Source organism: Idiotropiscis lumnitzeri, chromosome 5 (genome assembly GCF_059441095.1).
Source record: "Idiotropiscis lumnitzeri isolate Australia: NSW breed Sydney's pygmy pipehorse chromosome 5, RoL_Ilum_1.0, whole genome shotgun sequence".
Taxonomy (NCBI): domain Eukaryota; kingdom Metazoa; phylum Chordata; class Actinopteri; order Syngnathiformes; family Syngnathidae; genus Idiotropiscis; species Idiotropiscis lumnitzeri.
In genome coordinates, this window is record NC_142395.1 from 25,401,821 (window position 1) to 25,412,338 (window position 10,518).

The 10,518-nt window shown below is 40.9% G+C and overlaps 1 protein-coding gene across 1 annotated transcript in view; it reads left to right on the plus strand.

Annotated features, from left to right (window-relative positions):
- LOC148337427 (transmembrane protein 266-like) overlaps nucleotides 1–10,045 on the plus strand; it is a 35,615-nt gene extending 25,570 nt beyond the window's left edge. Inside the window, exons 7-11 of the mRNA XM_088297318.1 lie at nucleotides 14–152; nucleotides 1,298–1,413; nucleotides 2,094–2,289; nucleotides 6,465–6,527; nucleotides 7,629–10,045. Of these exons, the coding sequence (XP_088153444.1) occupies nucleotides 14–152; nucleotides 1,298–1,413; nucleotides 2,094–2,289; nucleotides 6,465–6,527; nucleotides 7,629–8,101 (987 nt within the window). The 3' untranslated portion in view covers nucleotides 8,102–10,045. The remainder of the gene's footprint in view (nucleotides 1–13; nucleotides 153–1,297; nucleotides 1,414–2,093; nucleotides 2,290–6,464; nucleotides 6,528–7,628) is intronic.
- The last annotated feature ends 473 nt before the right edge of the window (nucleotides 10,046–10,518 follow it).

The window sequence follows — 10,518 nt, forward strand, 5'->3', positions numbered from 1 at the left end:
TTATCGCAATCAGGTGTTTGACGGCGCCGTCATCGTGTTGTCTCTGGCCCCCATGGTGGCCTCCACGGTGGCCAACGGGCCCAGCAGCCCATGGGACGCCATCAGCCTCATCATCACGCTGCGAATCTGGAGAGTGAAGAGGATCATTGATGGTGAGTCAAACATATTGTCCACGCCGTTTTATTAAGTCATATGGAGCCGGTTCAATCGTTGGTGCGGCGAGCACCTGCTCCCTCCTGACTCTGGGAGGAGATGAGTAACTCGTTCTCTCCATCATTATACAAATTATTTACTATTCAGAGCAATATAGCTATTGATCATCCCCAAGAGTAATTTGCTGTCACTCGTCTACTCCAGCCTCTATCGATTGTAGGGTCTGGATAAGCACATTCACAGGGACCGTAATGAATATAGTGGTTGTTCTTCTCTATGCTAATGCGCACCGGTTCGATATCCGTGTCGAGGTCACCCTCAGCGCTGTCCTCCTGCTGCATGCAGGATCAGCCTGAAAACAGACCGCACAGCAACTCACTTTGCACTTTGCTCATTTGTGAAGAGAGTTAATAGCCCTCAAAACCAGTCCGCTACAAAGTTGCATCCATCCATCCATTCATTTTCTTCCGTTTAGCCAAGATCAGGTCATGGGGGCAGCATCTTTAACAGAAATGCCCAGACTTCACCATTTGTAGCCACTTCTTCCAGCTCTCTCCGGAGGTTCCCGAGGGGTTCCCAGGCCAGCCCTGCGTGTCCTGGGTCTTCCCAGGGGCCTCCTCCCCGTGGGACGTGCCAGCAACGCTGCACACTTATCTCCACTTTACATCCCGAGATGCTTGGAGCGCCCCCTACATCTCTACTCGTCACATTATTATTCATATTATTTTATTACAATATTTTTAATATAAAAAAATACAAAGAAATCTTGTATGAAAATTACATGTGACAAAAATCAATCTTGAATCTTGTTACACAAGCGTGACTGTGAGGTAGAAACACAAGTGAAAATAATTTCAAAATTTTAATAAATAAATTATCTTTATTGATAATTCACATAAGCACTTTGCTGCCATCTAGTGGTGCAGATGGTGCTGTATTGAAAAAGGAACAGCATTTGCCAATGTGAAGTATTGGTGTTCAATTTGGTATCTTGATTTTACCCTCAAAGATGCTTGCGTCCTTTTTTTTCCGAAAATATTTTTTTAATTACTATATATTTTGAATGAAATGTCTTTACTATTTTCAATGACGTCCCATGAAGTGTTCCAGTTTATGTAACGAATCCGACTTCCCTCTGTGTCAGCTTACGTGCTCCAAGTCAAAGTGGAGATGGAGCTGGAGATCCAACAGTGTGAGAAGACAAAAGCAGTGCGAGAGGAGCAACTGGAGCGTCTCACTCAGATCTGCCAGGAACAGGCTGTGAGTAACTTTTCATTAATCGCGATTTGATTCGATGTAGCACGGCTCACTTCTTTATTTTTTTATAATAACTCTAATCCAATATTCAAAACTTGAACCTCAAAACCCAGGCCAATGTTCTTCCCACTGTCAAGAATCTCACTGTCAACAGAAAATACTCACACTAAAACTTTCATTTGAATATGCATTTTCTTTTTCAATGAGTTGAAATGAATTGATACAGAGTAGAATATAATTTTTATAACGTTAAATATTACAAAAGTCCTTAATTAATACAGTATTGACTTCAGTGCGTGTGTGTGCGTGTGTGTGTGTGTGTGTCTTTACCTTTTTTATTTTATGAAGTGTTGTTCAATCGGTGGTCACAAGAGGGCAGCATCGCCTCACAGACAGAGTCATTCTCTTCCATAAGCGCCACTACACTGTCACAATTTTGTTTATAGAAATAATTTCTCAATTCAAATAAATAAATAATCAGTGAAATTGCCCCACTATATTTATCTGCACTATAATTTTCTTAATTATATGAACTAACTAAATTAAACAAATTGGATAGATTATATTGGTATCCCTTACTTGAATCCAATTTATTCATCGCATCCTCTCTTCCACCTCCCCTCTCTGTCTTCATCTTTGTTCTTCTTCATTTGCAATCCCATCGGTCCATCTTTGTGCTGCAGTTTGAGATCAGGCAGCTGCGGGCCCACCTGGCCCAGCAGGACCTGGACTTGGCGGCGGAGCGCGAGGCTGCTTTGCAGATGCATCGCGTATGGGCCAAGCAGGGCAGGAGTGTCCAGGTTGTGGAGGGCTCGACTCCTGGGGAGTCTGACGACGAGGGAGCTCACAGGAATCCCAGAGAGCTGCTCAACACTGCAGGTACACTTAATTGTACTTGATGACTCGCTCACTGACACTCGTCATGGTAACTCTGGGGCCACAAGGTGCTCAAAAGATCACGCACCTAAACAGAACAAATTCAATTTTAAATATGGACAAAAGACCTGCACACGTGCAAAATATGTGGTCGCACTATATTTCATTTTTGATCATTTTTCAATTCATGTATAAAGGATTCACTATTCTTAACAAACAACAAAACATCCACCAATCATGTATAAAAAATATATTTCAAGGATAGCACAAAACTGCTGAACAAAAAACTACAATAAGTGCAAGAAGTATTTTTTTTTTTTCCACAAAAATCAACTTAGTCGAAATCTTTTGGGGGTACTGTTTGTCCTGCGTATCATCCCAAATCCACAAAAAGTATGAGGCCTACTCATGTAAAAAGTTATAGGGCAAGGCGACCCCTGCAACTGCAGATTTGCATAATCTCTTGTTTTTCTTTTTTTTTTTTCTTCCGTTTTTTTTGTTTATATATATATTTTTGATTTTTTTTTTTGTGGGATTATTGTCATTATTTCTCAAGCCTCTTTCGTTTTTGTCTGCTACTCGGGAACCCCTTCTCTGATTGGCTGACAGGTTTCCGGTAAAATCCAGGGCTTCTCTAATTCAACACATCAAAATTAACATGCCGTTTAACTTGCCTTAAGAACTCCACTGAAATAGTGCAAACGCTGCATTATTTGTGGGCTGGAAAATAGGTCATGCACCTTAATAAAACATTTTTTGGAGTCAGTTGATTTGTTAAGGAGAATTTGTGTTTGAAGTGTTCATGTTTTTTTTTTTTTTAATAGAAATTTCCTCACTTGTCACGTTGCTGCTGTATTTCTCATATTTCTCAAATTTAATAATACAACATACAAAATCATATTTTACGCCTGCATTTGCTCACACTGCTCTCATCCATCCATCTCACTATAAATTATGATATCATATAGAATAACATAAAATGTATTTGCAATATTTTAAAAAAAATACAAACATTTAAAAGGTCAAACTGCATGTACAAATAAATATAATAATTGGCCATTGGTCATTTTTCAGTTTTTATCCTCAAATTTAAACTTAATATGTAAAATAAAATCCACTATTTTGCTTTTGAAATTTTTTTTATTGACCAAAAAATTGTTAAATTGTCAAAATACTTTTAAATAAGCCCATTTAAATAAAGTGTATGAAATCAGACCAGGTGGAGTGTGTGCTTGAAGAGGCAGAATGACAAACCAGGAGAGAGGTGCGGCATCACATATGTGCATAATTCGGTGGAACAAACAGACACTAATGGTGCAACATCAGGCCAAGCGGATGCCGGCGCGGCGTAGGCCTGACATGGCCCTGGAGCGGCCTCTTAGCTCCCTCCATTCTCACACACCACCGCCATCTGACCGCAGGCACACGGGATCAATGCAGGGGCAAACAAAAAAAAAAAAGCTTTTAGGATGTGCTGAACAATGGCGAAAACGAGCATGTTTTCTGACACTGTCACTCTCAGCTCCTGTCGTGCTTCAGCCTCCACGCGGCCTCGCAGTGCGGTCAACTCGGGCTATTTCCGCTACAGAGTGCTCTGTGCATTGGGCCTTGTTAGGAGGACGGTGGGCTCCTGTCAACATCTGTTCTCATTCACCTGCAAACCACAATCGGGCTCCACAATATTATCCCAAGGGCGTAGAGCGGGATTAAATCTGGCCGCGGGATGCAAAGTGGGCATTTTTACGCGGACATGGTCACTGGGAGGAGCACTCACGGGCCAGCAGGTTCAGGTCAAGTCACCTCCAATCAAGTCAGATTGCCAACTTTGTTCTCACCTGAACGATGACACCATGCCCCAGAAACTGCAATTGTCCCCTGAGATGGAGTCTGATGCCGCCTTTGAAGTACTAAATCGTGTCACATGGTGACAACATCGACTGTCACTCAAGCGCAACATCTGCTCCAAGAAGCAGGTCATTGAGCACTTACTGCACTGCTGCATTTACAATTATACAACCTTATCTTTGCAGCGTCACAACAAAGGCTCAATACTTTATTTGGCACACCTAATTCAATATAAAAAAAGAAAATCTGCTTTTGCAAGGATAATAATACTAAAATTGATGTGTGTAAAAGTATGAGGACTCATTGAATTCAATGTCCAACTTGAGTGCAACATTTATGACATATTTTCCACCTTAATTTGAGTAATAATTTGGTAGGTATTGCTGTTTTGGTTAGTATAATATATATTCTATACTGCAGCTTTTACTACACGTTAAGACACACGCACACACACACACACACACACATCAGCTGCTTTGATGAACACTCAGGACACTGAATAACAATGAAATCATTTTAGGCCACGTACACTTTAGCATCAACATCTTTTCTTTGCAAGGAGGGTCTTGCACTGATTTCTAATTCTATCTCACGAAGGTCGCCTGACCCGACCGATGCTGCCGTTTCTGTTTGACCATAGTATTTCTGGAAATAAATATTCAAACACAAGATCACTTACAAACGTTAAAAAAACTGGGGTGAAGGAATACTCTTTCCTCATGACGCTGCAGGGCAATCCCCGGGCCTCTTTTGTCTAAGAATTCCTTCCATTATTGGCATTATAGCTCAATTTGATTCTGCAGTTACAATAACTCTTTATTTAATTAAATTAAATTTAATTAAATTAAATTAAATTTAATTTAATTTAATTTAATTTAATTTAATTTAATTTAATTTAATTTAATTTAATTTAATTTAATTTAATTTAATTTAATTTAATTTAATTTAATTTAATTTGTTTGTTTTATTTTATTTTTTATTGCACACTGAGTACAATGACAATAAAGGGCATTCTGATTCTGATTCTGATTCTGCACTCCTTTACTACCATTGATGGCTAAAGACGTCAAAGATCCATTTTTTTTTTTCCTCGGCTGGTTGTGAGTGAGTTAACATGCTGAGATTTATTTTTGCATGATGGGAAATAGAGGCATCTATTGATGGGAAATCAATCCAGTGACTGGACTTAAACCCTATAGAGCATGCATTTTACCTGCTTATAGCGTCAAATAATTGACCTCTCTGTTGCAGTGTTTGTAGATGGAATTCCATTTTTGTTGTACATTGTTTAGTGGATCCTCATGTGGTGGCTGTTGGCTGTGTTTATGCATGACTAAAATTTCTCACACTAATGTAATTTTACTATATAATTATATCCACCGATTGATTGTAATTACTTGGCTAGTGCAGCACCACTACATCAGGTCTCTGAACTACAGTCGATTGTACGGCTGCATTAAAAGGACCCAGCATGTCACCTCTCCTCTTTCACACACAAGTGACAGCTTGATAACCGGGCTGTCTCACAAAAAAAAGAGCCGAGAGCCTTTTTATGTATGCTGGACAGCCAATCCGCCCCCCCCCCCCCTTCCTCACCTCCATCACTCATGTGTTATTAATTGTGCAGCGATTGTCTCCGTCTTGTTTTAGTGAGTGCAATGCCTGCTCTCCGGGGGTGGCCCAGGGATTAATATTTTAGAATGAAAAATAAATGAGATTACCCATCAGAGTCTGCTGCAGCTTGCCCCGCGGGACGGGGGCTTGCACTCAAGCGACTCGCGCTTCGCACTCAGCCAGCAGACAGTGAGCTCAAGACCAATCAAGCGAGCGCAAGATCACCGCCATTCAACCACGCACATCGGCCCACCAACAAAGAGCTCTCATGCGGGCCCCACTTTTGTCAAGCTAAGCCCAGCCTTGCCTAAACGGGGCCGGTCTATTACCTGGTGCACTATATGGCTAATGCAGCGCCAAGCACAGCGTGAGCCTTTCAAGCACCTGTGGCCTGAGGCAGAAGCCATTTCAGTCAATATTTCCTTGTAAACACTACAGATAGCTTCCATTTGGACTCGTTTGTAGTGTTCACACTGACATGGATCAGTACCCGCAAGGGTGTTAAATCCAATTAAGTCAATTCGATGCCTTTTTTTAATTACTTTATGGCCCTCGCTGCAATATTCCAACATCAAGAGCTGTTGGAGTCCATTCTAAGACTTAAAAAAAAAAGGAGAACTTTAACAGGCCTTGACCATGACGACTTGTGCAAAATCAGAATACAGTATTGTTACTTCAAATAATAACTGTTCTCATTATTTTATTTTTTTCCTGATCAGATCCAGTTGTGCGTGACGACATGAACAACTACATCAGCCAGTACTACAGTGAAGCAAGCAGTGGTGAGTCGCTCAACACAGACGCGTCCTTTTGCCAGCCTTTAAAAGGGAAAATATAGACGCAATCCACTCTGGTGGAGAAGCTGAAAGAATGTTATTTTTATCAGTAAAAAAAAAAATGGCCGACACCACTCAAATCACTACTTTATCCAAAAGGAAAAAAATGCGGCGATCTATCGACTGCATCGGTCTCCGACTTTTTTCCCACCACGGACCGGTTCATACAAGTCGATAATATTTGCAGACCGGCAACAGGGGAGGGACATGGTCTGTTTTATTTTTTTTTTACTCATTTTGCTAGCTTGTGGGTTGAATATTAACGTAATGCGCCTGACACAATTAGCATCTTGACAAGCGTCAAGAGTCCGATGTCACAGAGAGAAGCCGCTCGCTTTTCAAAATCAAATATTTTTCAGCCTCAAAATGTAAATAAAGTTTTCTCTCCCTTCTATTTATCTTGCCCACCGCAGTCTGGTCCAAAGGGACCAGCGGACCGGAACCGGACCGCAGCCTGGTGGTTGGGGACCACTGATCTAATGTGTTTAATGCTTTCCAAATACTGCTTCCATGCTTAGACCCTGCAAAAGGTCACAAGTTATAGTGTTTCATCGCCTGTGTCTTTCAGATAATTCAGTTATAATTCTGAATTCTTCATTTCAAACATATATTCAACTATAAATTAATATCAGCACAGTAAAATGAGGGGGAAGTGTCCAGTTTTCTTTATTTATTTTTTTGATGTGCAACATCTTGAAGTTATATTTCAAGTAAATTAGAAATTGTGAATTGGAATAGTTTTTTTTTCTCCCCCTTGTGGGAAATGTGGACGTATGGAGAATAGTTTTCCTTAGCATTGACAATTACATTGCGCTGAAAAAAAAAAAAAAAAAATCTGTTACATGTTGCAAGACCAAATGAATCAATTCCTGGTCTTTGTGGCCCCAAAGCTGAACATAAAGAAATCAAACAAACAACCAAGTCAGTTTCCTTGGCCACCTGAGACAGATTCTATTGCCCACCACATCAGAGAAAGAACAGGGGGTTCTGGCAGGAATCAAGTCAACAAGATTTGATCGTTGTTATCTTGCCCTTTTTTTCTTCAAGATGGCAGGACTTGTGCTTTAGGAACCCGCGTCGTCACCACCGCCTCCATTGACATCCACCTCCCGACCAATCACATCCAGTCCAACGCCGCTCACGATCTAAACCTGAACTACAGTTCCCACCCCTGCTACCCGCCTTCTTTCTCGGGTCAGGACCAGAGCACGGTGGTCCAGGAGCTCCTCTCGTCTCTTTCGGAAGACTCCTGCCTCGCTCAGAAAGGACTGACGGTGGATCCGGTCAACCTTAAGCTGCCCAGTCCCACCGGCTCCGAAAAGGCTAGCCCAGAGCTGGACAACAGAATTAAGGTGTTCAACCGCAGGAACCACCAGGAGAGGCGGGGCCGAGGCTGCGTCCTGCTGCAAACCAAGCCGCTCATCCACCTGCAGGGCGGCGCCGCTGAGCCGTCATTGGAGGAGAAGTACCGTCTTCTCGGTCCGGCCGACACACCTCTGGGACACATGTCGGACACATAGCACATTTACATCCGCGCCATATGGAAACTTGAACCTCGTGAGAGCAACGCTAAGGCCCGCCGCATACTTGAGCAAAGCGGCCCAGCGCCATTGAACTGTTGCACAGGGTGAGCGGTTCTGCAACTCGTTTTCTTGACCGGCTGAGTTTTGCAGCGATTAGAAATATCCACTTTCTCTTCTTTATTTCTCACCGGTTTCCTCACTTTGTATTATTACGTTGTACTGTAGCTTTAGCAGCTGAGCCAATCCGCTTCTTCCTTGACAATCACACCACCATGCTGTTTGTGGTTAAAAAAAACAAACAAACAAACAAAAACCAATACAGTAGTATATGTGTCCCAACAAATCATAACAAAAAAAAGAAATGTTTCTCATCCTAATGAGAAACTTTCTTGCCCTAATCAGAAACTTTTTCATCCTCATGAGAAAGTTCATCAGGATGAGGAAGTTTCTCATTAGGATGAGAAACAAATTTCTTTGTTTTCCCCCATTTCACTTTAGGGCTCCGTACAATCCCCTGGTGTGCTGCTGTCGCATTGAGCCGCACCGCTTGATGTGCGGCGGGCCTTATTCTCCACGAGTTGTTCTTTCTTCACACAGGACCTATCAGAAACTTCTCCAAGATGTCCAACTTTCTCCTCCATGATGGATGTGAGGAGGCAGAGGAAAGATGCCCACATAGAGCACAACAAATCCAACAACCGCCCCCCCCCCCCCCATCAGGGTTGGGCTTAAAATTAAGTCTTGAAGTCAGTGTGGAAAGACAAAGTGCTCCACTTGTCTGATTCCGTTTGCCGTCTAATGAAGTTAATAACAACTCAGGATGTACTCACACGAGGTCGCTGGAAGCGTGCCTGACTTGAACATTCGGGCATCACGTCATGATACAAATTATTGCAAACTTCCTGATTGAACGCATTATTTCTACTTGTTTGAATTGTGCAAACTGGCTGTTATGAATAACTGGCAATGTAATAACTTGGTTATGACAAGTCCATTTCCCATGTGCCCGTGCCTTTTTTTTTTTTTTTTTTACTTTTTGGCTTATTATAAATCATTCTATTTTTTTTTCTATTGTGCAAAGTGGTGATTATTTATATTAACTGGTGAGAAGAATGATTGCATTATTCATAACACCTGCAACACTCAATTTCGTAGAGTGCATTTTACTCAGCAAAGACCAGTGAACAGAGTAAAATTTGAATGTAAAATACTCAGCGTAAAATTGAAATTCTCAGAGTAAATTTTACGCTGAATATTTTACCCTCAAATTTTAACCGTTTGCTGGGACCAAATATAGTCTTTGTACCTTAAAATGTAAAGTGTATTGTGTACTTTGCATGATGGAGATGACGTGTGACTGAACGTGCCATGGACATTTTTTTAAAAACATTTTATTACATGCATTAACATATCACAACAAATGACGAGAAAAAATAATGTCCTTACAATCCAAAATCAAACAAATAAAACACAGCCACTGTGCACGAAAAAAACCAAAAAACAGTTCATTTCAATTGTATCCAGTGAGAGTTAGCGTGAATAACTTGCTAGAAGGGTGTATTACTTAATTATAAGCCGTGCAAATTGCGTGCCATAAACTTTTTGGGGTGGATTATTTGTGGCCATTCTTTTTTTTTTTTTAATATTCTGCAAGGTGCTAAAACTGCTGAGATGACCGATCACTTAATCGTGACGCACATTGTCTTTTATTATTTTGAGTGTCTTTTATTTTTTTTTTTATTCTTCAAGATGCCTTTTTTTTTTTTGAGTCGGTGATAACGAAAACGGGATAGCTGTGTCAGGAAGCCTATCGTGTGAAAAAAAACAGTGCCAAACAAATCTTGCTTACGACTCGCCGTGGCAGCTCTGATGTGACAAGTCCAAAGTCACAACAAAATTGCATGTGGCCATCGTGTGACGGAACTTGTCGACTTTTTTTTTTTTATTTATTTTTTTACTCTGTGCAGTATTTGTCATTCTTTTTATTTATGTCGTGCACTTGTTATCAAAGCTGTGCTATGGCCTTTATGAGGGAATTATTTGAAGTTATTCTATTTCTTTCTATCGTGCACTTTGGATGTTATCAAGAATAACTTGCCAGAGGCGCAATCCTGTTAATTTTATGACACACGTGCGTGCGCCTTTACACCATCGACCAATTTGTGGATTTATTTCATGTTTGTTTATTTCTATTGTGCACTGTGATGTTTTTCACAATTGATCATTAATAATCCTGTACTGGATTTTAGGACTCAAGTGAGCCCAAGCCCTTGTTCAACTAGCCAAGTGTGAGTACATCCTGAGGCCTTCCACCCAGTGTGAGTTCTTTGGCCAACAATAATCGCCTACTTGAACATTCAGAAATGTTCCCAAACTATTTAATATTATATTGAATTGATAATGATTTTTTCCCC